The sequence below is a fragment of the Hypanus sabinus genome, chromosome 23, assembly GCF_030144855.1.
Source record: "Hypanus sabinus isolate sHypSab1 chromosome 23, sHypSab1.hap1, whole genome shotgun sequence".
NCBI classification, from domain to species: Eukaryota; Metazoa; Chordata; class Chondrichthyes; order Myliobatiformes; family Dasyatidae; genus Hypanus; species Hypanus sabinus.
Genome location: NC_082728.1, coordinates 262,352 through 288,679, shown reverse-complemented (window position 1 = coordinate 288,679; position 26,328 = coordinate 262,352). Strand labels below are relative to the sequence as shown.

At 44.4% G+C, this 26,328-nt stretch overlaps 1 protein-coding gene across 2 annotated transcripts in view; it reads left to right on the top strand.

The window, feature by feature from the left end:
- LOC132379854 ((E3-independent) E2 ubiquitin-conjugating enzyme UBE2O) overlaps window positions 1-26,328 on the top strand; it is a 186,588-nt gene that overhangs the window by 36,483 nt on the left and 123,777 nt on the right. For both annotated transcript variants that reach the window (XM_059948119.1, XM_059948117.1), the window contains exons 4-5: window positions 1,736-1,833; window positions 18,218-18,281. In XM_059948119.1, coding sequence (XP_059804102.1) covers window positions 1,736-1,833; window positions 18,218-18,281 — 162 coding nt within the window. The remainder of the gene's footprint in view (window positions 1-1,735; window positions 1,834-18,217; window positions 18,282-26,328) is intronic.

The window sequence follows — 26,328 nt, the reverse complement described above, 5'->3', positions numbered from 1 at the left end:
ATGTTTTGTTTTACGACATCGATTCACAGTGGATTTAATGTGACTTTTTTCGACTGACAACAGAAAAATACAGGTAGTCCTGGAGTTACGAACGCCCGACTTACAGACAACTCATACTTATGAACCGAGGAAGGAGAACGCCCCCTGCCATTTTAAGTCAAATCGCGACGCCATCCGCCATTTTAAGTCGTTGCCATTGACACTGTGTTGAGTGTGTAACTTTTTATTTGGCTTAAATTTTTCTTAGCAAGATTCGCCCTGACCCCGCACTCCCACCCCTCCCGTTCCGGTCGCTTGGTGGCGCAGTGAGATCAGCGCCGGGATCGAAAACAGTTCGACCCAGTAACAGACCACTCCCTTGCCAGGTTGATGTTGATCCAGTGACTCCCATACCATCCGTGCCGGGTTGATGTCGCGCTCACAACTCGACCTCGTAAAAAAAGACACTGCCACCTCCAGTTTAAATTCCTATGCGGAATATTGTGGAGGATCAAATACCCAAACCCAGCACAGCCCCCACTTATCCCATTTAACCTGTCTCAGTGCGGTGGCGCTTAGGACCCAGCGGAGCTCGGGACCCACCGCCCACAGTGTTTTTTGTTCCATTGACGCGAAGCCATCGCGATTGAAAATAAAGTGGAAGTAATGAAGTGTTTGGAAAGAGGTGAAACGCCATCGGTCATTGGAAAAGCATTTAGGCTACAGTCGGTCAACGATTGGAACAATTTTAAAGCATAACGGATAAAGTGAGAATAATGGAGCATGTGATAGCTGCCCCGACTGCCCTGCCCCGATGAAGGCTACAATTATTACTAAGCAACGCAGTGGTTTAATTATTGGAATACATACATTTCTTAAGTGTTTTATATGCATAGAAAGGTAAAATATATACTATATAGACAGTCCCCGGGTTACATACGAGTTCCGTTCCTGAGTCCGTCTTTAAATCAAATTTGTACGTAAGTCGGAACAAGTACATCCAGTATTATTTAGCATCAGTTAGTCAAACGTTTGTCTTAGTATATATTTCAGATGCTTTCACATGCTCCATTATTCTCACTTTATCCGTTATCCTTTAATATTGTTCCGATCGTTGGCCGACTGTAGCCTAATGCTTTTCCAATGACCGATGGCGTTTCACCTCTTTCCAAACGCTTTATTATTTCCACTTTACTTTCAATTGCGATCGCTTCTCGTCAATGGAACAGAAACACTGCGGGCGGCGGATCCCGAGCTCGGCTGGCTCCGCTAAATATGATAGAAGTGCCTGTCATCTTTTGAAATTTTTCCCATTTCTCATTCAGTTGAACATGCCTAACCTCCTTTCTTTGCTCTTAATTTCCATGTTAGTGTAAATGTCATTTCAGATTGTTTGGAATTTGCCACTTTCTGCTTTCAGAACTTTGGAGAACTAAAATTTGTTATATGATCAAGTGGAGTTTACAGCTTGCTGTCGATTTGCTACTTCACTCCGACCACAGTATGACGTGATGTTGAGCAGAAAGACCCAGTCCCAAGATCAGTGCTCTTTCACCAGTTCATGCAAATTTTTGTCCCCTCAGCAAAAGCTAAGCTGCAGATCTAATTGTTTCTAGACATGTACTTCTGTGTGACAATGACTCTGTAAATTATTTCTGTAAATGGGTGCTTAGCTATTGCTTTATTTATACGTCGGCATTAATACCACAGTATAGCAATTATTTAAAAGTAACTGCCATATTTGAATTTTTTTTAGCCATTTGTCTATGGAGACTATATTGCCTTTGATTGTTGGCTAGGGAAGGTTGACAACATGGTTGCCCAGCTGATCCTGAAGCTATCAAATGGAGCCAGGTATTGTTTCAATTCTAAATGTGTGTATCAAATGGGACTATACAAGATCTACATTGTATTTTGGCCCTGCTTAAGTAGCAAATATTGGTCAGTTCTAAGCTCTGATACCTCAATCATAAGAGAAATCAAGTATAATATATTTTGTCTGCTGAGTCAAAGCAAAGTGGTATTTTGGACTTGGAAGTTGCAGAGGTACTTCAGAAGGGATTTTTTTTACATGGGGAAAGGTATGGCAGATGGAATGTAACCTATGTACTGTGGGGGTGGGAGGGGGCAAGAGAAAAGCCCAACTGAAAGTTGGTATTCATGGGAAACTGGATGTGTTTATGCAGGAATCCTTGACAAAGGATCTTGTGCTTTCCTGGTGTGTATGACGAATAAACACTTCTCAGGCTTCCAGCCGGGTATGGGTATCATTTGTAACCAAGTTTTCGATAACAAGCTGCCAGCTTCTTCAGGGTTAATGCTTGGGCATGTCTATTCTGGTGGTATTTATATCCCCATAGAGACATAGAAAACCTACAGCACAATACAGGCCCTTCAGCCCACAAAGTTGTGCCAAACACATCCCTACCTTAGAAACTACTAGGGTTACCTACAGCCCTCTATTTTACTAAGCTCCATATGCCTATCTAAAAGCCTCTTAAAAGACCCTATCATATCCGCCTCCACCACCGTTGCTGGCAGCCCATTCCACACACTCACCATTCTATGAGTAAAAAAAACCTACCCCTGACATCTCCTCTGTACCTACTCCCCAGTACCTTAAACCTGTGTCCTCATGGCAACCGTTTCAGCCCTGGGAAAAAGCCTTTTGACTATCCACACACTCAATGCCTCTCATCATCTTATACACCTCTATCAGGTCACCACTCATCCTCCTTTGCTCCAAGGAAAAGAGGCAGAGTTCACTCAACCTATTCTCATAAGGGGTGTGTGTGTGTATTTTATACACACACACACACACGCACGCACGCACGCGCGCTCTCACTCCCCCTCCCCCTCTCGTTAGGACCAGTGAACATGGATTTGTGCGTGGAAGGTCATCTTTGACAAATCGTATTGAATTTTTTTTTAAGAGGTTACGAGGTAAGTTGACGAGGGTAAAGCAGTGGATGTTGTCTATATGGACTTCAGTAAGGCCTTTGACAAGGTTCCGCATGGAAGGTTATTTAGGAAGGTTCAATTGTTAGGTATTAATATTGAAGTGGTAAAATGGATTCAACAGAGGTTGGATGGGAGATGCCAGAGAGTAATGGTGGGTAACTGTTTGTCAGGTTGGAGGCCGGTGACTAGTGGTATGCCTCAGGGATCTGTAATAGGTCCAATGTTGTTTGTCATATACATTAATGATCTGGATGATGGGGTGGTAAACTGGATTAATAAGTATGCAGATGATACTAAGGTAGGTGGTGGTGTGGATAATGAAGTAGGTTTTCAAAGTTTGCAGAGAGATTTAGGCCAGTTAGAAGAGTGGGCTGAAAGATGGCAGATGGAGTTTAATGCTGATAAGTGTGAGGTGCCACATTTTGGTAGGAATAATCCAAATAGGACATACATGGTAAATGGTAGGGCATTGAAGAATGCAGTAGAACAGAGTGATCTAGGAATAATGGTGCATAGTTCCTTGAAGGTGGAATCTCATGTGGATAAGGTGGTGAAGAAAGCTTTTGGTATGTTGGCCTTTATAAATCAGAGCATTGAGTATAGGATTTGGGATTGTTACATACCCCATAACTGGGTCACTTACCAGCAAAGATAGAGAGGTCCGTTGAAGTCTGATGGTACTATTTTTAACAGTATTTATTGATGAAATACACAAAAATAATATCAATGCAAACATACAGATAATATACGTCATCAATACTAAATCTAAAAGCGTGGGTATAATAATAATCAATAAGAAATAGCTCTGTCGTTGTCTAGGGGATAATGCATTGTCCGATGGAAATATAAAAGTCACTCAAGTTCATTCAAACTGCAGGGAGAGAGAGTTTAAACTTGCCCATTCCTTTTATGATGTCAATCCTTCGAGAGTCAGTGGGGGCTGATTTCCCCTTTGTGTTAGCTAAAGCCGTTCTTCCGTGGCAAGACCCACCAATTCCGAGGCAAATGGAAAAGGACGCACGTGGGCTTTTCCACCGGCTTTCACTATTACGCTGTTACAGGAGTTCTAGCGTTTCTTCTGGTGCGTCTAAAGGGGCTGTTCCCCAGACCCTCTTTTATCCCCACTCACGGGGTCTCAGATGTCACTCAGGGTGGAATGATGCCATCCCCCAACCAGCCCACGTTGCCTGGGGGCTTCCACGAAGCATAGTACTCAATACACAATTCCGTCTCCAAGAGACAATGACCTTTTCCGTGGCTTTGTATTGCTGGGGCCAGGACATTCCAAATGTCTCTCTCTCATTTCCTGGGTCTCCTGCCCTGACTTAATAGTGATCTTGCGATTCTCAAAAAGGAGGGGGGGGCACAGGCATAACACCCCCTTTCTTCAACGCGTTTTTTACCATTGGAAAAAAACGACGTAATACACAATACCAAAGTTTTTTTTTCTACAGAGTAATACACTTATACATTCAATTCAGTATCTAGATGGTTACCGATTGCATTGTCACTTCCTTTAATATCTTAACATCTTGTACCTTACTAAAGTCTTGTAGCATCAGACTCCAATTTAATAACCACCTATTTTTAGGTCTTATTTTTCTTTAGCAAACAAAACTAAAGAGTTGTGATCTTAACTTACGGGTATACTACAAAAATTCATGCAAATACTGATCTTTATGTTGCTTTCAAACTCAACAGGCAGGCTTCTATGTGGGTTGTCTTTTATTACTCACTTGCTTTGTCGAAATCCCTTAAAACCGGCTTCTGCTATTTAAAAATGGCGTCCCCATTAACCCTCGCCTCTTTTCCGGTTAATTCCCACATGGGGAGCTTGTGCACCCTGGCGAAATAGGCTTTCGTCCGTTCCGTCCATAGGAGTTACTTTATCAACAATGTGTTCCCAACTTAGACCATCTGCTGAATTTCCACCCAATTTTACGCAAGTTGCTAGTTTTCTCTTCGGGACCCTTCAGGCTATTAGTTTTCAGTTTAAACTCTTTGTTCAAACAGCATTTCAAATTCTGCCTTTTCACACCACACTCTGGAATAACAATAGCGTGTGGGACCCCTTTACCTTCCAACTCAACCTGTAATTGATTCACAGGCTTTGTGGTACCAAGCCATTGTCGCTGTAGCCTGGTTGTTGCTTCTGATATCAGTCCAGCCTTTAAATTTTCTTCATTCAATTTGGGAACTACATATTTCCCTTTTCCTTCAATAATTATTTTCATCTCCCCACCTTTGATCTCATTAACTTTGAACACACCTTCAAGCACAAACACCTGGGAACTCTCACTTCCCACTATTACCAAGGTTAACCCTTTCTTCACTGAACCTAGTCCATCTGACCCACAAGGACTGCATTCCTTTTCAACTGAATCAAATACCTCAGACTTTTTCTGAGCTCCATTACTAGGTTCAGTACCATGTGCATCCACATCGTGGACACACTCAAACGGGACATTTGCCTCTTCCAGGCTTTCAATATCCATACCCGATCCAAATTCTAAATTCCCCTGATTCTCCCAGCTACTCTCTGGGCAACTCCCTTCCAGAGTAAACTCAACCCCGCGGGCTGAAACAACCTCATCTGCCGACCCAGCAGACTTCTTCAAGGTAAGGACATCCTTTTCATCTAGGACTGCCCTCATTTCATTATCGGGGACACCTTTAGAATTTTCCACTTCTTCAAACAGTTCTGCCAAACCAGACAGATCATCCATGTCCAACTCTGGACCTTTTAACAGCTTTATCTGTTTCTCCTCTTTATTTCGTGCCTCTAGAACTTTTCTCCTCGCTAAGGGCAGGTCTACCTCCTCTCTCTTACTCTCTTTCACTTTCCTATTCTCCGTTTTCCCACCCTCCTGGTACAGGGTTGGTAAAAATGTCTCGGCCAAATCGATACTGGCCTGATTTAAACTGCTCTCTGTCTCAGCTGCCTTTCTCGACATGCTGCGAGTGACTGCGCATGCGGGATAGATCTTCAAATGCTCACTGGCTGGCTCATCAGCGTCATTGCTGACCAAACCTTACCACCGGCTAAATCGTTACCAAGAAGGACGTCCGCGTCAGTTCTCGGGAATTCTGATCGCACTCCTATTTCAACTGGTCCAGATACCAGCTCACAATCCATAATGATCCTATGCAAGGGCACCATTTCAGTCCCTTTTCCTATTCCTTTCACAACTACCATTCCCGTCTTGCGACCAAAATCCAGTACCTTACTGCTAATCAATGATAGTTCAGCCCCCGTGTCTCTCCAGGTCTGTACTGGAACTGGTGTGTCTCCCTCCCTCACAGACACGGTTCTGTTTGACATACAAGTCTCAGATCCTTCTCGTACTCTGTCTACCCGGGGCTCTCTTGTCGATTTACTGATTACCACGGCACATCCAATAGGGACTGCTGCTTTCCCTTTTCCTGTCTCCTTCCTCAGAGCAAAGCACCTAGATGCAATATGTCCCTCCTTTCCACAATTAAAACAGGTCAAGCCCGGAAATCTCTGGCCGTCTTGCCTTTCCCCCTCAAACTTACCACTAGCTCCCGGCGGGACCTCTGCCTCAGCTGGCGGGCTTTCTCTATCGTTCCCACAGTCTCTCTGGGAACTTTTATTTGAGGAAAACTTTGTCTTGTGGGTTAGGACATATTCATCTGCGAACCTAGCAAATTCGGAGATGGACTTATTCGGCTTCTCATTCAAATACATCCAGATATCCTCCGAAACACAACCTTTAAATTCTTCAATCAGAATTAACTCCCTGAGACGCCAAAAATCCTCTTCCACTATTTCTGCTGTACACCAACGGTCCAAGAGCACACCCTTCTCATAGGCAAACTCGGTATACGTCTGATTCCACCCTTTCTTTAAATTTCTGAACTTTTGTCTATACGCTTCAGGTACCAATTCATAACTCCGGAGAATGGCCGCTTTTACTTTGTCATAACTCTCCGCCTCTTCCTCCTCCATGGACAACGCCGTATATGCTCGTTGTGCCTTCCCTTTTAACACACTTTGTAACAGCGCCACCCACTGATCTCTGGGCCACTTCTGATTCACTGCCACCTTCTCAAAAAGCAAGAAATAACTATCAACATCTGTCTCCTCGAACAGAGGTACTAACCTCAACTTCCGACTAACGTTAAACCGCTCCTCTTGGTCTGACCCTTGATCTCTTTGCTCTTGCCTTAACTTTTCCATCTCCAAGTCATGTTTCCTCTGTTTCTCTGCCTCCCTCTCCTTCTCGGCTCTTTCCTTTTCTTTCTCGGCTCTCTCCCTCTCTTTTTCGGCCCTCTCTCTCTCCTTTTCAGCTGCTTCCAGCTGTTTTAACTGAATTTCATGCTCCCTTTGTTTCTCAGCCCTGTCCTGCTCCCTTTTCACCTCTAACGCCTTTAGCTGGAGCTCATGCTCCCATTTCACCTCTAACTCCTTTAGCTGGAGCGCATGCTCCCTTTGTTTGTCGGCCCTTTCTTTCTCTTTCTCGGCTTTCTTTCTCCTTCTCAGCTGCTTTAACTTAATTGTATGTTCCAACCTTAATTTCTCCAACTCTAACTGAGCAGTCCCACTAGCTGGTACCTTTTCAGGGATATTTTCCAATACCTCAGCTGCAAACCCATTCTTCCCAATATAATACTGAGTTATTGCCCTTCGCACCTCCCACTTTTTCATGGACAACCTCACCTCTGCGAGGTTTAGCCCTTTCGCCAGATTTATCAAGTCCGATTTGGTGGCCGCCTCTAGCGCCTGTAGAGTCGGGTTTTCTATAAATTCATCCACGTCCATCTTTGCTGGTTTCCCGTCTGGCTACCCGCGTAACCAGATCCAAGTTTGAACTTACACACCCGATTCACTGACCTCCCAATTTGGTGTCAAATCTCGAGACGAGAACACCAATTGTTACGTACCCCGTAACTGGGTCACTTACCAGCAAAGATAGAGAGGTCCATTGAAGTCTGATGGTACTATTTTTAACAGTATTTATTGATGAAATACACAAAAATAATATCAATGCAAGCATACAGATAATATACATCGTCAATACTAAATCTAAAAGCGCGGGTATAATAATAATAAGAAATAGCTCTGTCGTTGTCTAGGGGATAATGCATTGTCCGATGGAAATATAAAAGTCACTCAAGTTCATTCAAACTGCAGGGAGAGAGAGTTTAAACTTGCCCATTCCTTTTATGATGTCAATCCTTCGAGAGTCGGTGGGGGCTGATTTCCCCTTTGTGTTAGCTAAAGCCGTTCTTCCGTGGCAAGACCCACCAATTCCGAGGCAAATGGAAAACGACGCACGTGGGCTTTTCCACCGGCTTTCGCTATTACGCTGTTACAGGAGTTCTAGCGTTTCTTCTGGTGCGTCTAAAGGGGCTGTTCCCCAGACCCTCTTTTATCCCCACTCACGGGGTCTCAGATGTCACTCAGGGTGGAATGATGCCATCCCCCAACCAGCCCACGTTGCCTGGGGGCTTCCACGAAGCATAGTACTCAATACACAATTCCGTCTCCAAGAGACAATGACCTTTTCCGTGGCTTTGTATTGCTGGGGCCAGGACATTCCAAATGTCTCTCTCTCATTTCCTGGGTCTCCTGCCCTGACTTAATAGTGATCTTGCGATTCTCAAAAAGGAGGGGGTGCACAGGCATAACAGGATGTAATGTTAAAATTGTACAAGGCATTGGTAAGGCTGAATTTGGAGTATTGTGTATAGTTCTGGTAACCGATTTTTAGGAAAGATGTCAACAAAATAGAGAGAGTACAGAGGAGATTTACTAGAATGTACCTGGGTTTCAGCACCTAAGTTACAGGGAAAGATTGAACAAGTTAGGTCTTTATTCTTTGGAGCGCAGAAGGTTGATAGAGGTATTTAAAATTATGAGGGGAATAGATAGAATTGATGTGGATAGGCCTTTTCCATTGAGAGTAGGGGAGATTCAAACAAGAGGATATGAATTGAGAGTTGGGGGCAAAAGTTTAAGGGTAACAGGAGGGGGAATTTCTTTACTTAGAGAGTGGTAGTTGTATGGACCGAGCTTCCAGTAGAAGTGGTAGAGGCAGCTTCAGTATTGTCAGTTAAAGTAAAATTGAATAGGTATATGGAAAGGAAAGGAATGGAGGGTTATGGGTTGAGTGCGGGTCAGTGGGACTAGGTGAGAGTAAGCGTTCAGCACGGACTAGAAGGGCCAAGATGGCCTCTTTCCGTGCTGTAATTGTTATATGGTTATATATGGCATGCTCCCCAGTCTAGGCGGCATCCTTGTAAATCTCCTCTGCGCCCTTTCTATGGCTTCCACAACCTTCCTGTAGTGAGGCGACTAGAACTGAGCACAGTACTCCAAGTAGGGTCTGACAAGGGTCCTATAGTGCAGTAACATTACCTCTCGGCTCCTAAATTCAATTGATGAAGGCCAATACACTGTATGCCTACTTAACCACAGAGTCAACCTGTACAGATGCTTTGAGCGTGCTATGGACTTGGACCCCAAGATCCCTCTGATCCTCCACACTGCCAAGAGTCTTACTATATTCTACCATCATATTTGACCTACCAGAATAAACCACTTCACACTTATCTGGGTTGAACTCCATCTGCCACTTCTCAACCCAGTTTTACATCCTATCAATGTCCCGCTGAAGCTCTGACAGCCCTCCACACTATCCACAACACCTCCAACCTTTGTGTCATCAACAAACTTACTCACCTATCCCTCCACTTCCTCATCCAGGTCATTTATAAAAATCATGAAAAGTAAGGGTCCCAGAACAGATCCCTGAGGCACTCCACTGGTGACCGACCTCCATACAGAACATGACCCGTCTACAACCACTCTTTGCCTTCTGTGGGCAAGCCAGTTCTGGATCCACAAAGCAATGTCCCCTTGGATCCCATGCCTCCTTACTTTCTCAATAAGCCTTGCATGGGGTATTTTTATCAAATGCCTTGCTGAAATCCATATACATTACATCTACTGCTCTTCCTTCATTAATGTGTTTAGTCACATCCTCAAAAAATTCAGTCTGGCTTGTAAGGCACAACCTGACCTTGACAAAGCCATGTTGACTACTCCTAATCATAGTATACCTCTCCAAATGTTCATAAATCCTGCCTCTCAGGATTTTCTCCATCAACTTACCAACCACTGAAGTAAGATTCACTGGTCTATAATTTCCTGGGCTACCTCTACTCCCTTTCTTGTTTAAAGGAACAACATCTGCAACCCTCCAATCCTCCGGAACCTCTCCCATTCCCATTGATGATGCAAAGATCATCGCCAGAGGCTCAGCAATCTCCTCCCTCACCTCCCACAGTAGTTTGGGGTACATTTTGTCCGGTCCCGGCGACCTATCCAAGTTGAGGCTTTCCAAAAGCTCCAGCACATCCTCTTTCTTAATATCTACATGCTCAAGCTTTTCAGACTGCTGCAAGTCATTGCTACAATCACTAAGATCCTTTTTCATAGTGAATACTGAAGTAAAGTATTCATTAAGTACCTCCGCAATTTCCTCCGGTTCCATATACACTTTCCCACTGCCACACTTGATTGGTCCTATTCTTTTATGTCTTACCCTCTTGCTCTTCGTATACTTGTAGAATGCCTTGGGGTGTTTCTTAATTCTGCCCGCCAAGGCCTTCTCATGGCCCCTTCTTGCTCTCCTAATTATCCTGGCCTTCCTATTTGGTTACTTTGTCTTCCCTATATTCCCATGGTTTCTGGGAGGATCGGCAGGAACCTGAAGAAATTTTTGATTAATAGCATCCCCAAACCCAGAAGGAAACTCAAATCGCAGCTTATGCATGTCAAAGATGACCGGGGACTCAGGCCAGTTGGCTTTTACAGGATTCCCTGTGAATGCGGAGCAGCATATATCAGCCAGACTGGATGCACAGTAGAAACCTGCATCAAGGAGCACAGGTGGTGTACCCTTTTGGGTAGCCCAGAGAAATTGGCAGTAGCAGAACATTGCATTCCCAGTGGCCATGGGATTGATTTTGGCAGCACAAAACTACTGTACCACAGCAATAGCTTTTGCGACCACCTGGTAAAGAAAGCCATTGAAATAAAACTAGAGGAAAAGAATTTTAACAAAGACAAAGGTCTTGCTCTAAGTAAGAACTAGAATCCAATTGTAAATAAGGTTTGAGAGCAGAAACCTGGTTAGGTGAGATCTAACCAATCAGGAGGGACAGACTGTGGGGGTATAAATACCACTGGACTAGACATGCTCAGGCATCATCTCTTGAAAATGACAGAGTTTGTCATCAAAATATTGGTTATAAGCCAGAGAAGAGTTTATTCATGAATTGTTGGAGGTCGACATTTAAACATTGGAAGCACTAAGCAGGTTACAGTGTCAGTGAAACTTTTATGTTATTGTGGCGACTCACTTCCTAGCGCACTCGAACCGACTCACAAGTAGCCAGCGCGCCGGCACAAAGGCCAGTCCCAAAAGGGCACCAGGTCTGCTTCACCAACAAAGGGAAAAGCCTGCGCGGGATTGTGAGTACGTGTCCCCTACAGCATCTGCGCCCGGGGAGGGCGGGATCAGGGAGACTTTAAAGCAAGGTTGTGAAGATACAATAAAATCATCTTTAACTGCAGTTTACCAACTCCGTGTCGTTATTTTAGCGCTGCATGCAGCACACCGCTACAATTGGTGACCCCGACGGTCCAAACAATTTTTGGACCGGAGATGACCGACGCCACATCTGTTCATGCGGTTTCGTTGAAACTGCCAAGCTTCTGGACACTGCGACCTCACCTATGGTTCCAGCAAGCAGAAGCCCAATTCCACGTTCGGCAGATAACCTCAGAGGATACACATTACTACTACGTGGTGAGCTCCCTCGACCAGGACACAGCGGCCCAGGTTGAGGAGTTCGTACAGTCTCCCCCAGCGGACGGCAAGTACACGGAATTCAAAGCCCTGCTCATAAGGACTTTTGGACTCTCACGGCGCAAGCGGGCTGCCCGTTTACTGCACCTGGATGGCTTTAATGAATGAGATGTTGTCTCTGGCCGGCGGACACAAACCCTGCCTCATGTTTGAGCAGGCATTCCTGGAGCAGCTGCCCGAGGACATACGCCTGCTGCTGTCCAATGCGGATTTCAGCGACCCCCGGAAGGTGGCAGCCCGGGCAGACTTACTGTGGAACGCCAAGAAGGTGAGTGGGGCGTCCATCGCACAGATCACCAGGCCACGCTCCCAGCAGCAAACCAGACCAGGCCCAGCCACAGAGCCCGCTAACCCCAGAGGCAGGGGTGAGGAGCCCAACGAACAATGGTGTTCCTACCACCAGCGGTGGGGCACAGAAGCCAGCCACTGTAGCCCGCCCTGCAAGTTCCTGGGAAACACCAGGGCCAGCCTCCGCTGATGGCTACGGCAGCTGGCCATCGGGATAGCCTCCTGTATGTGTGGGACAAGAGGTCGGGATGCCGTTTTTTGGTCGACACTGGTGCTGAGATCAGCGTCTTACCTCCGACGAGTTACGACGCAACAGGGCACCGGGTCCACCCCGAAGGCCATGAACAGCAGCACGGTAAGGACCTATGGCACCCGTACGGTGCAGCTACAGTTCGGCTCCAGCCAGTTCACGTGGGACTTCACACTGGCCGTCGTAGCCCAACCGCTTCTGGGTGCGGATTTTTTGCAGGCACACAGCCTGCTGGTCGACCCGCCGAGGCAGAGTCTGGTCCACGCCGAGACGTTCTTCCTGGGAGAAGCCCAGTTGCCAGTCCCACACCTAGACTCCATCACCCTGTCCGACAACGACTTCACCAGAGTCCTGGCGGATTTCCCATCGGTTCTGGCACCACGGCAGCCATGCCCTGACACGCCGTATAGCACCACATCCTGACCCAGGGACCACCCCTCCACACCCGTGCTCGGCGGCTTCCCCCGGACAAACTCCGACTGGCGAAGGAGGATTTCAAGAGGATGTAAGAATTGGGGATCATCCGGCGGTCCGACAGCCCATGGGCCTTCCCCCTGCACATAGTGCCCAAAGCAACAGGGTGCTGGAGACCATGTGGCGACTACCGCAGGCTGAATGAGGCTACCACACCGGACCGCTACCCTGTGCCGCACATTCAGGACTTTGCAGCAAACTTGCATGGCGCACGGATCTTCTCCAAGGTAGACCTTGTCCGGGGATACCATCAAATCCCGATGCATCCAGACGACGTCCCCAAAACGGCTCTCATCACCCCGTTCGGCCTTTTCAAGTTCCTCCGCATGCCGTTCGGCCTGAAGAATGCCGCACAGACATTCCAGCGGTTAATGGACGCGGTGGGACGCGACCTGGACTTCGCATTCATCTATTTGGACGACATCCTCATAGCCAGCAGCAGTCGTCAGGAGCATCTGTCCCACCTCCATCAACTCTACGCCCGACTGAGTGAGTACGGTCTGACAATCAACCCGGCCAAATGCCAGTTCGGGCTCGACACCATCGACTTCCCGGGCCACAGGATTACTAAAGATGGAACGACCCCTCTGCCCGCTAAGGTAGATGCGGTCCGCCATTTCCCCCAACCCACCACAATCAAAGGCCTACAGGAATTCATAGGTATGGTCAATTTCTACCACTGCTTCCTCCCTTCAGCTGCCCGAATCATGCGCCCCCAGTTCGCCCTGCTGCCGGGTCTGGGCAAGGACATTACCTGGGGCGAGGAGTCCACCACCGCTTTCATTAAAACGAAAGAAGCCTTGGCAAATGCCGCGGTGCTAGTGCACCCCAGAATGGACGTCCCTACCGCCCTCACAGTGGACGCATCTAACACGGCAGTCGGTGGAGTACTGGAGCAACTCATCGCAGATTGCTAGCAACCCCTGGCGTTTTTCAGCGAACACCTGCAGCTACCCGAGCTCAAATACAGTGCGTTCGACCGGGAACTGTTGGCGCTATACCTGGCAATCCGGCATTTCAGGTACTTCTTAGAAGGTAGGCCCTTCACCGCGTTCACGGACCACAAGCCGCTTACCTTTACGTTCACGAAGGTGTCCGATCCCTGGTCGTCCTGCCAGCAGCACCATCTGTCCTACATCTCTGAACACACGACGGGTGTCCAGCACGTCTCGGGTAAGGACAATGTTGTGGCGGACGCCCTAACATTCATGCCCTTTCCCAAGGGGTAGACTTTTGAGACGCTGGCAGAGGCACAGCAGGCAGACGAGGATATCTCGAGTTACAGAACCGCAGTCTCCGGTTTGCAGCTCCAGGACCTCCCCGTAGGCCTAGGTGAGAGAACCCTACTCTGTGACGTCGCCACCGGCCAGCCTCGTCCCGTCGTCCTGGCATCTTGGCGGCAACGCGTTTTCGACTCCATTCATAACAGCGCACCCCTCCATCGGGACAACCGTCCAGATGGTCTCCAGCGGGTTCGTTTGGCACGGACTCCGCAAGCAGGTCAGTGAATGGGCCAGAACGTGCATGCACTGCCAGACGGCCAAGGTGCAGCGGCACACCAAAGCTCTGCCGCAGCAATTCCGCCCCACCCACCGGCGTTTCGACCATGTTCATGTGGATATCATGGGCCCCCTGCTAGTGTTGCGCGGAGCGCGGCACCTCCTGACTATCATGGACCGGTTCACCAGATGGCCAGAGGCGATCCCGCTCACTGACACCACCTCCGAATCTTGTGCCCAGGCACTGATCGCCACCTGGGTGTCCCGCTTTGGTGTATCGGCCCACATTACTTCCGACAGAGGTGCCCAGTTCACCTCCAGCCTGTGGTCAGCTATGGCCAGCCTTTTGGGGACACAGCTGCACCACACCACTGCCTACCACCCACAGTTAAGCAGCCTGGTGGAGCATTTCCACCGTCACCTAAAGTCGGCTCTTAAGGCCCGCCTGAGAGGAGCTAACTGGGTGGACGAGCTTCCCTGGATCCTACTCGGCATCTGCACGGCGCCCAAAGACGATCTGCACGATCTCATTGGCCGAGTTGGTGTACGGCGCACGGTTGTCCCCGGGGAGTTCATACCAGCCCCAAGGGGGCAAGAGGAAGAACCCGCAGCAGTCCTGGGCAGATTACGTGAGAGGCTCGGTGACCTGGCCCCCATACCCACTTCGCAGCATGGGCAGAACCCAACCTGCAGAACTGTAAGTTTGTGTTTGTACGAAGGGGCGGGCATCGGCCACCGCTGCAATGGCCCTACGAGGGGCCGTTTACAGTGCTCAGGAACAACGGGTCCACGTTCGTGCTGGACATTGGGGGGAGAGCGGAGGTTTTCACAGTGGACCGACTCAAACCGGCCCCTGTGGACTTGGGGGGGAGGTTATGTGGCGACCCTCTTCCTAGCGCACTCGAACCGGCTCACAAATAGCCAGCGCGCCGGCACAAAGGCCAGTCCCAAAAGGGCGCCAGGTCTGCTTCACCAACAAAGGGAAAAGCCTGCGCGGGATTGTGAGTACGTGTCCCCTACAGCATCCGCGCCCGGGGAGGACGGGATCAGGGAGGCTTTAAAGCAAGGCTGTGAAGTTCGAATAAAATCATCTTTAACTGCAGTTTACCGACTCCGTGTCATTATTTTAGCGCTGCATGTAGCACACCGCTACATTATTACCTTTAATCAGAAATGGCTTTTTCTGGGGGAAATTGGAAAAACTGGTTGCCTAAAGTTGTTGAATTTAGACTATAAGGCAATATGACATAGGAGCAAATTAGTCCATTCAGCCCATTGAGTCTGCTCCACTGTTCCATCATGACTGATCCCGGATCCCACTCAATCCCATATACCTGCCTTCTTGCCATTATCCTTTGACACCCTGACTAATCAGGAAACAATCAATTTCCTTAAGTATTTGCACAGACTTTACCTCCACCACAGTCTGTGGCAGAGCGTTCCACAGATTTACTACTCTCTGGCTAAATACAAAATCCCTCCTTACCTCTGTTCTAAAGGGTCAGCCCTCAATTCTGAGGCAGTGCCCTCTCACTCTGGATACCACCCCCTCACAGGAAATATCCTCTCCACATCCACGCTATCTGGTCCTTTCAGAATTTGGTAGGTTTCACTGAGATCCCCGCATTCTTCTAAATTTAATGTTCATTCGAGTGTTATAGCATTCAAAGTTTGAAGATAAATTTTGAGCTTGTATTGACTTTGTTAGAGGAATGCAAGGGCTAAAAGGCAGTGGTTCAAATGGGGAATTAAAGGTCCAAGCATCTGGGCTCTTTACCTGATGCATTGAATTGAGAAATTCCTCAGTGTTAATCCAGTCTGCATTTCTTCTCCATTGTTGAAACAATGGGAAGCATTAAATTGCTGCTGTATTTGAAAGGAAGTGCTTGGGTCACTGATCAAAGGGGACAAGGTGAACTGACAGGTGAAATGGTGAAAGTGGGTAAGTACTTTATAATTATGTTTTATATCTTCAAAACATTAAACTAATTCAATGGAAGACATGGGAGTCTGAAATGTCAGTCTAACCGTGTTTACTCCATGCGAGGTGCGTAATTATCACATGGTAGTGTCTTAACATGTGTAATTCATGTAATTTTACACAGATCCATAATTATAAGCAACAAAGAATGCTTAAGCAATTTATCGCTATACTACTAAAACTCTCATGCTCTGTTTGTGAATATATATATATTCATATAAAATTCATATAAAATATATATATATTCATATAAAATTGCTCTCTCGCCAAAATCAACAGCCCCACTTTCACCCAAGAGCCGATGTCAGCCATGATGGAAACCATGACACATGTGCATGACCAGCCTCAGAAGCTACTCATGATTCTCACAGCAGTGAATCAACTGGAGCAAAAGAGCAGGGCAGCTCTATTTCGAGCAGTCACATACTGCTGATCTCCATCAGATGTGCAGGATTGGGACAGATCTAACTGCCACCCATCAATAAGAGATAATTACACATCTTATTGTAATGACGTTCTTCAAAACACCCATCAAACCCTTTGCTGCAGTCAAAGGACAGCAGTGACTGTATCACGTCCATTTAAGAGAGCACCAACCACATCATCAAGAATAATCAGCATCCTGGAGGCTTTGGTGTTAACTGCTTTGTATCTTCTATCCAGCATTAGGGTAAAAAAGATGTGAGCCTAATTATGCCATGTGGAAAGAGAAGGGGGACATAATGGTCAAGAGATGATGTCATATGTCGTCAGGAAGCAGTAAGGAGAGGGAGAGAACAAGAATCGGATGAGGCCAGGGCCACACGACTCCTGGATCAAAGAGTCAAAAGACCCCTGGACAAAAAAGATGAGAGAAGAGACAGAGGAGGAGAGGCATGCATGTCTCCAAAATGACAACAACTGGCACAGGAGGAGGAGAGAGGAAGAGACAAAGGAGCTGAGAAATGCACGTCTCCAGGATCAGAGACAAACAACAAACAGCAGAAGAGATGATGCGACAGGGGATGAAAGGGCTGCACGTCTCCAGAATGACAAAAGCAGGCACAGGAGGAGGAGAGAGGAAGAGACACAGGAGCAAAGAAATGCACGTCTCCAAGATCAGAGACAAAGAATAAACAGCAGAAGAGATGAAGAGATGGCGAATTAAAGGACTACACGTTTCCAGAATGACACCGAGAGGCACAAGGGCGGCAGATCCACCAGAAATGATGCCATCAAGTGTCCTGCGTTAAACGAGGAGGAGCTATATTTGCCTTGCTATGCGTCGTTCTCCTTTAATAAACTGAGGTTTTCTTCAACTTCCAAAGTAAAGCGATACCAATAGCATTCTGGAAAATTTAATGTTCATTCTGGTCAACATCAGATTGCACTACCCTTCTCTCAAAGGGTGCCCCAACGGGCCACCCCATTGTCTAGTTTATGATATAATATTTCTAGATCTATTTCGAAGTTTCCATTACAAGACATAAAATGCATTTTTAATTTCTGTTGGTCCAGCATAGCAAGCTATCCCAGAAAGAGCAATGAGATAAGTAACCAGGTCAACTGCATCATATTTTCAGAACACTGGAGAAATCTTCCTTTTGATTTTGACAGGATTTTTGTGTGTACCAGAAAAGGCAGACAATTGGAAGGTGCTAACTCTGAGTGTACAACTTCACCTCAGTGCTATCCTGAGAATCAATGTGGAGAACGAGTTTGAATTTTTAAAGTTAAAGTGGACTTCAAACCTACGACCTTTGGCTTGTGCAAAAATTCTTCCCCAATGAACCACATGTTTCTTGTGTTTTCTTAGTATCCCCTACATTTGATTGATAAGGAAATTATCCAATGTGCATATGGCTGAATGAATCTATTCTGCTAAATGATCTGTTCCTGTTTGCAGGTGCTCAATGACTACCAGTGATGGGAGTAAGCTGGTTGATCTCTGTCCCCATGTCAGTGACTCGGTAAGTTTGTGAATGGAAGTATTAATTGTTCCTTTACCCCAGTGTGTTTGTTTACTTTAGTGAGTTTCGTTGTAGAGATATGTGAATGTTGACACGGTCTAAGTGGCCTTTTTGAGTGTTTTATCGTCAGTGTTATTGTGTTTATAGAGTATGTTGTAGAACAGTACACCACAGGAGCAAGCCAATCCATCCATGATGCCAATTTAAACTACACACCTGTGTACACTGCAATGTACTTGTCTAGTACTTTGCCCTTTCCTCCAGCTCCAGGTATCAGTTTCCTCTTTGGTCTTTAGGTGGACTTATGCTCTCTCCAGGTAACCTCTTGTTATTATGTACAGCATGCCTCTTTAATCATATGTCGGGGACTTCCGGTAAGATGGCGATTGTTTAGTCGCTTCAAACTTTTGCTCCATTATTCTTCCTATCTTTGCACTATATGTCTCCCTTTTTAAACCTTAGTTTGTTATTTTATTAGTTTTCTTTTATTTGCCTGCAAATACATCTATCTCAATGGCTACAAAAGATACTAAAATCTGGAAAAAAGAAACTTCCACGGCTCTGTCAGCTGAGATTCTCGCTATTTTGGAACAACATCAACAAGATACTTTAACAGATATCAAAACTGAATTTAGAACTTCTATCAATCAGCTGGAATCAAAATTGGATCAGATTAATGCCAGAGTGGATGACCATGCTGAACATTTATCTCGCATCGACCTAACCTCTGAAGATTTAGAACGCCGTGTTCAACATCTCGAAACTTTCTGCTCCAACCAAGCAGAGGAAAACAGTAAACTTACTTCCAAAATGGTGGATCTCGAAAATCGGAGCAGACACTGCAATCTGCGAATTCTCAGTTTGCCAGAGGCCACCGAAAAGGGCTCTTCCGTTGAATTTTTCTCTTCTTTTCTCTGAGATTTTCGGGAAAGAATTTCTTCCAACTCCACCTGAGCTAGAAAGGGCTCACAGGATTTATGTTCCTCGCACAATTTTGGGTTCCCGTCAACGGCCAATTATTTTATGCTTTCATCGATACCAGGTGAAAAACCGTTTGATTATGGAGGCACGCTGCAGAGATACTTTTGCTTTTCAAAATACGGTCATTCGTTTTGTGGAAGATTATGCCCCCCAGGTTCTGAAGATGCGTGCTGAGTTTAAAGGCGTAATGAAAGTGCTTTTTGATCGTGGATTCAGACCTTTCCTTCGTAATCCAGCCGATCTTCGAATTACGCTTATTACTGGAGAATATAAATCAGTGAAGGAGGCTGAGTTGTTTGTTGGAAATCTTCCAGCCATCTTGACTTCTTCGGAACCGGTCTGACTTTCTAAAATGGCTGATAAGTACTTTTCGAAGCAAAGTTCTTTTTTCCGAACTTAGACTTTACTTGAATAATTCAGACATTAACTATTGAGATTCTAAGTGCTCTAGTTAATCTCTCCCTGGACTTGGTGCGTTTTTCCTAAATAGATGATTTAAGTTTAATGTTTCCCTGCGGACTTTTAGACTTTACTTGTGTAATTTACTTTACTTCTGTATAACTTTATCTATAGAGAACTACAATTGATCTTAATTTGTTTTGGAGGCTTGGAGTTTTTTATTGAAGGCCTCCCTGTTGGTTGATTTATAGTATAAGATTTGCTTTTGTAAACGGCTGATAAGTACTCTCTTTTAAATTTATAATTTCCCCCTTTCCCCCCTTTTTTTTCCTTTCAATTTTTCATAGTTTCTCGCGGGTAGATTAGTTTTTCTGATTTTTTTTTGTATTAAGTTTTATACCTTTTCTGATGAAGTTGTTCTTATTTGTAATTTTGCACTCTAGTGCCTAAATTAGCTATTATTTGTTATATTATATGTACGGAACCTTTGTCAACGATATAGAACTGGAAGTCATGGCAACAGAATTTAATGCGTACTTTAGATCTGTCTTCACCAGGGAGGACACAAGCAATCTCCCAGATGTATGGATGGGCCAGGGTCATAAGATATCAGAGGAATTGAAACAGATTGACATTAGGAAAGAAACTGTGATGAGTAGACTGATAGGACTGAAGGCTAATAAATCCCCGGGTCCAGATGGTCTGCATCCGAGGGTTCTAAAAGAGGTGGCTCAGGAAATTGCAGATGCATTGGTAATCATTTTTCAATGTTCCTTAGATTCAGGATCAGTTCCTGAAGATTGGAGAGAGCCTAATGTTATCCCACTTTTCAAGAAGGGAGGGAAGGAGAAAACAGAGAACTATCGCCCTGTTAGCCTAACGTCAGTAGTGGGGAAGATGCTTGAGTCCATTATTAAGGACGAAATAGTGGCACATCTTGATGGCAGTAATAGGATTAGGCTGAGCCAGCATGGATTTACCAAGGGCAAATCATGCTTGACTAATCTGTTGGAGTTTTTTTGAGGGTGTAACAAGGATGTTAGACGAGGGTAAGCCAGTGGATGTAGTGTACCTAGATTTTCAGAAGGATTTTCGATAAGGTGCCACATAGAAGTAAAATCAGAGCTCATGGCTTTGGAGGCAGGGTTTCAACATGGATAGAAAACTGGTTGGCAGATAGAAAGCAAAGGGTAGCAGTGAATGGGTGTTTCTCGGACTGGCTGGAGGTGACTAGTGGGGTACCACAGGGCTCTGTATTGGGACCACAGCTCTTTACGATTTATGTCAACAATTTAGATGAGGGCATTGAAAACTATATCAGCAAGTTTGCTGACGATACTAAACTGGGTGGCAGTGTGACATGCGAAGAGGACGTTAGGAGAATACAGGGAGTCTTGGATAGGCTGGGTGAGTGGGCAGATACTTGGCAGATGTCATTCAATGTGAATAAATGTGAAGTTATCCACTTTGGAAGCAGGAACAAGAGGGCAGAGTATTGTCTGAACGGTGTAGAGTTAGGTAAGGGAGAAATGCAAAGAGACCTAGGAGTCCTAGTTCATCAGTCAATGAAGGTGAATGAGCAAGTGCAACAGGCAGTGAAGAGGGCAAATGGAATGTTGGCCTTTATTACAAGGGGAATTGAGTACAAGAGCAAGGATGTCCTTTTGCTTTTGTACAGGGCCCTGGTGAGACCACACCTGGAATATTGTGTACAGTTTTGGTCTCCAGGTTTAAGGAAGGACATTCTGGCAATTGAGGAAGTGCAGCGTAGATTCGCTAGGTTGATTCCTGGGATGGCAGGGCTGTCTTACGCAGAAAGATTGGGCTTGTACACACTGGAATTGAGGAGATTGAGAGGGGATCTGATTGAAACGTTTAAGATAATTAAAGGATTTGATAGGATTGAGGCAGGAAATATGTTCCAGATGTTGGGAGAGTCTAGTACCAGAGGGCATGGATTGAGAATAAGAGGTCAGTTATTTAAAACAGAGTTGAGGAAGAGCTTCTTCTCCCAGAGAGTTGTGGAGGTGTGGAATGCACTGCCTCGGAAGACGGTGGAGGCCAATTCTCTGGATGCTTTCAAGAAGGAGCTAGATAGATATCTGATGGATAGGGGAAGCGAGGGATATGGGGACAAGGCAGGGACTGGGTATTGATAGTGAATGATCAGCCATGATCTCAGAATGGCGGTGCAGACTCGAGGGGCCGAATGGTCTACTTCTGCACCTATTGTCTATTGTCATTTTTGGGTTAATATTTTTTGTAGAGCTAGCTGCTTTTTTGGGTAGTCATCTAGTTTGGGGTTGCGAGGCTGGGGTGGGTTCTCCAGTTCCAACACTACTCACTGTTTTTTTTTGTTTTCCCTTGTTATTCAGGACATGTCTCTGTCCTGATTCTACTGATTTATGTTTACATTTTTGCTCCCGGACTGTTATTGTACTGTTTGATATTTTTATATGCCTACTACCTTCTATGCACTAATAATTGATACTGGTTAATACACTTAAATTTGTGAGCTGGAATGTAAAGGGATTGAATCATCCTGTTAAAAGAAGGAAGGTCTTCTCTCATATTAAACAACTCAAAGCTGACATGGCTTTCTTTCAAGAAACTCATATTCGTAGTTTTGATAATTCTCAGCTTTTGTCAAAGTGGGTGGGTCAACATTTTCATTCATCCTTTGCCGCCGAAGCTAGGGGGGGGTTTCCATCCTTAATTCAAATATTCCTTTTGAACTCCATAATAAGATATCTGATACAAATGGCTGTTTTATTATTGTTTCTGGTAAATTATATAATACTAAAGTTGTACTAGCAAACCTGTATGCTCCCAATTTTGATGATGTTAATTTTTTTTGAACATTTTTTCTCCTCACTATCAGATTTAAATTCATATTCTCTTATACTGGGTGGTGACTTTAATTGTTGGTTAGATCCTAATTTGGATCGATCGTCCTCTGTTACTGATAACCTACTAAATCTGCTTTAGCTATTCACTCTTTTCTTTCTACTTATGGTATCTCAGATATATGGCGTTTCCTTCATCCTACTGAGAGAGATTATTCTTTTTTTTTACATGTTCACCATACCTTTACTAGAATTGACTATTTTTTATTTGATAATCAACTTATTTCATTTGTCTATTCTTGTGATTAGCAGAGTATACTGATTTCTGACCATGCCCCAATTTCTTTGTCTTTAAACTTTCCTGGTCTCCCTCAGAGGAATTTATTTTAACACTAATACATCATCTGAAATGTCATCCCAGATTGTCTGGGATGCCATGAAAGCATATTTGAGGGGTCAAATAATCTCTTATACAGCAAATCTTAATAGAAAGTCCTGTATAGATCGATTAGGCCTAATTAATCAGATTAAAGAATTAGATCAATTGTATGCTCTGTTATGAATTCCCGTAACTGGATCACTTACCAGCAAAGATAGAGAGGTCCGTTGAAGTCTGATGGTACTATTTTTAAAAGTATTTATTGATAAAGGGCACAAAAATAAGATTAATGCAAACATAGAGATAATATACGTCGTCAGTACTAAATCTAAGCGCGGGTATAATAATAACCAATAAGAAATATCTCTATCGTTGTCTAGGGGTTGATGTATTGTCCGATGGAAAGATAACAGTCACTATCAGTTCGTTCAAGCTGCAGCGTTGTTGGGTTTAAAAGTGATGCGGTTTAAACTTGCCCCAGGTCTTTTATGGTGCCAATCCGTTGAGTCGGGAGCGGGCTTCCCCGTTGTTAGCTAAAAGCTGTTTTCCGTGGTTCCAGCCACGGAATTGTACGCACGTGGCTTCCTTCAAATGACTTCCTGCTGTTACGTGGTCGCTTAACGTTTCTTCTGGTGCGTCTGAAGGAGTTGTCCCCCAGACCCTCTTTTATACTTCCTCACAGGGTCTCCGATGTCAGTCAGGTTGGAATGATGCAATCCCTCAACCAGCCCACTCTGGTCATCCCCTGAGGGGCTTCAATGAATAGTACAGTACTCAATACACAACTTGGTCTTCCGGAGACAATGGCCATATCCCATAGCTTTACATCGCTGGGGAAACGAGGCATTTTGCACGTCCAACTCTCATTTCCTGGGCCCCTTGACCCAACCCACCGGTGATCTTGCGATTCTCACAAAGGAGGGGGCTACGGACATAACAGCTCAAACTAATAATCCTGAATTATACAAGAAGCGTGTAGAACTTCAAACTAAATTTGATCTTCTGTCCTCTCAACCTGTTGAACGCCAACTTCTTGAAAGTAAGAATCGCTTTTATATTCATGGTGACAAATCTGGTAAATTTCTAGTTAATCAGCTGAGGCGTTCTAAAGCTAAGCAACATATTACAAAGATCCGGAAGGAGAATGGGGATTTTATATCGGATCACTTAGAAATCAATGACGTATTTAAAAATTTTTACTCTTGGCTTTATTCCTCTGAATCTCTGAATGAGAATATTTCTGTTGATCTTTTCTTAAATAATCTGAATATTCCTTCGCTTTCATCTGATTTTAAAGCAAAACTTAATGAGCCTATATCATCGGAAGAAATATCTTTTGCAATTTTTGCATTGTCTTCAGGGAAATCTCCTGGACCTGATGGGTTCCCCGTAGAATTTTATAAATCATTCTCTTCACTTCTTTCTCCTCAGTTACTCTCAGTACTATCTGACTCGTTTAATTATGGTAAATTGCCACCCTCTTTTAATGAGGCATCTATTACTCTTCTATTAAAAAAGGGTAAAGACCCAACAGAGTGCTCCTCGTACAGGCCAATTTCTTTGCTTAATGTTGATGTTAAAATCTTGGCCAAAGTTTTGGCTCATAGATTAGAAACTGTTATTCCCTCTATTATTTCTGATGATCAAATTGGTTTTATTAAAAACCGTCTTCCTTTTTTTAACATTCAGCGTTTATTTAACATTTCATATTCACCTTCAACTGGGATTCCTGAATGCGTTATTTCTCTTGATGCGGAGAAAGCATTTGATCGTATAGAGTGGAACTACCTTTTTGCAGTTTTAGAAAAATTTGACTTTGGTCAAAGTTTTATCTCTTGGATCAAATTGCTGTATCTGTGTCCTACCACCTCTGTTTTGACTAATTTTCAGCAATCCCAGCTATTTAACCTCAAACATGGCACCCGTCAAGGATGCCCTTTAAGTACCTTTCTCTTTGATTTGGCTATAGAACCTCTGGCGATAGCATTCCAAAGCTGTCTTGAACTGACCAGGATCTGGAGGGGGGATGTTGAGCATAAAGTTTCTCTTTATGCTGATGATCTATTACTTTTTCTTTCAAATTCGTCCACATCCTTACCTCCAATGTTTTCACTTCTTGATCAATTTAGCCAGTTTTCTGGCTATAAACTTAATTTACATAAGAGCGAACTTTTGCCAAGTAATAAAGAAGCACAAGTATTAGTATTTCGTGACCTCCCCTTTAAAGTAGTTCATAATCAATTTACTTACCTTGGGATTGCAGTTACAAGGAAGTTTAAAGATCTTTTTTGTGAAAATTTTGCCAATCTTTTATATACTACAAAACAGAGTCTGTCACAATGGTCACCTCTATCTATGTCCTTGGTAGGTCGTATTAATGTTGTTAAAATGTATGTTCTCCCTAAATTTTTATATTTATTTCAATCTATCCCAATTTTTATTCCTAAAACCTTTTTTGATTCCTTAGACTCTATTATTTTGTCATATCTGTGGAAGAATAAGCGTTCTAGAATTAATAAGGTTTATCTTCAAAAATCTAAAAAAGAGGGTGGCATAGCCTTACCTAACTTTTGTTTATATTACTGGGCAGCTAACATGCGTTGCACTAACTTTTGGTCTTTTTTTCATAGCCAACCCGAGTGCCCTAATTGGGTGGCAATGGAGTTGAATTCCACTAAAGATTTATCCATTTCTGCACTTCTTGGCTCTGCACTCCCTAGTAGTTTGTCTATACTAATTGTTAATCCTCTTGTCAGATACACTTTGCAAATATGGGCCCAGTTTAAGAAATTTTATGGTTTTTCCCTTTCTAGTCCTATCTTACATAATCATCTTTTTTTTTTACCTACTATGTATGACTCAACATTCTATGATTGGTATAGGAAGGGCATTAGACATTTTGAAGATCTTTTTATCAATAATCGCTTCACATCCTTTCAACAGCTCTCTGCTAAGTTCAATCTGCCTAATGCCCATTTTTTTAGATATCTCCAAATTAGACACTTTATCAATCCTTTAATTCCTAACTTCCCTGAAATGCCTGAGAAAAATGTTATGGATTTCTTTCTTTCTATGAATCCACTGGGTAAAGGTTTAATATCATTTATTCATGATAAATTAGCATTCTTACGGCGTGCCCCTGTGGAAAAAATTAGAATGGCTTGGGAGCATGATTTAAATATCTCTTTATCTGCTGAGATTTGGGACTCGATTCTCAAATCGGTTAATTCAACCTCTCTTTGCGCTCGCCATTGCCTTTTACAGTTTAAGATTGTTCATAGAGCCCATTTGTCCAAATCTAAATTATCTCGATTTTACCCTAATATTAGTCCTCTTTTGTGATAAATGCAAAAGGGGCGAGGCTTCTCTTATTCATATGTACTGGTCCTGTCCTAGTTTAGAGAAATTTTGGAAAGATGTTTTTATAACTTTATCCTGTATT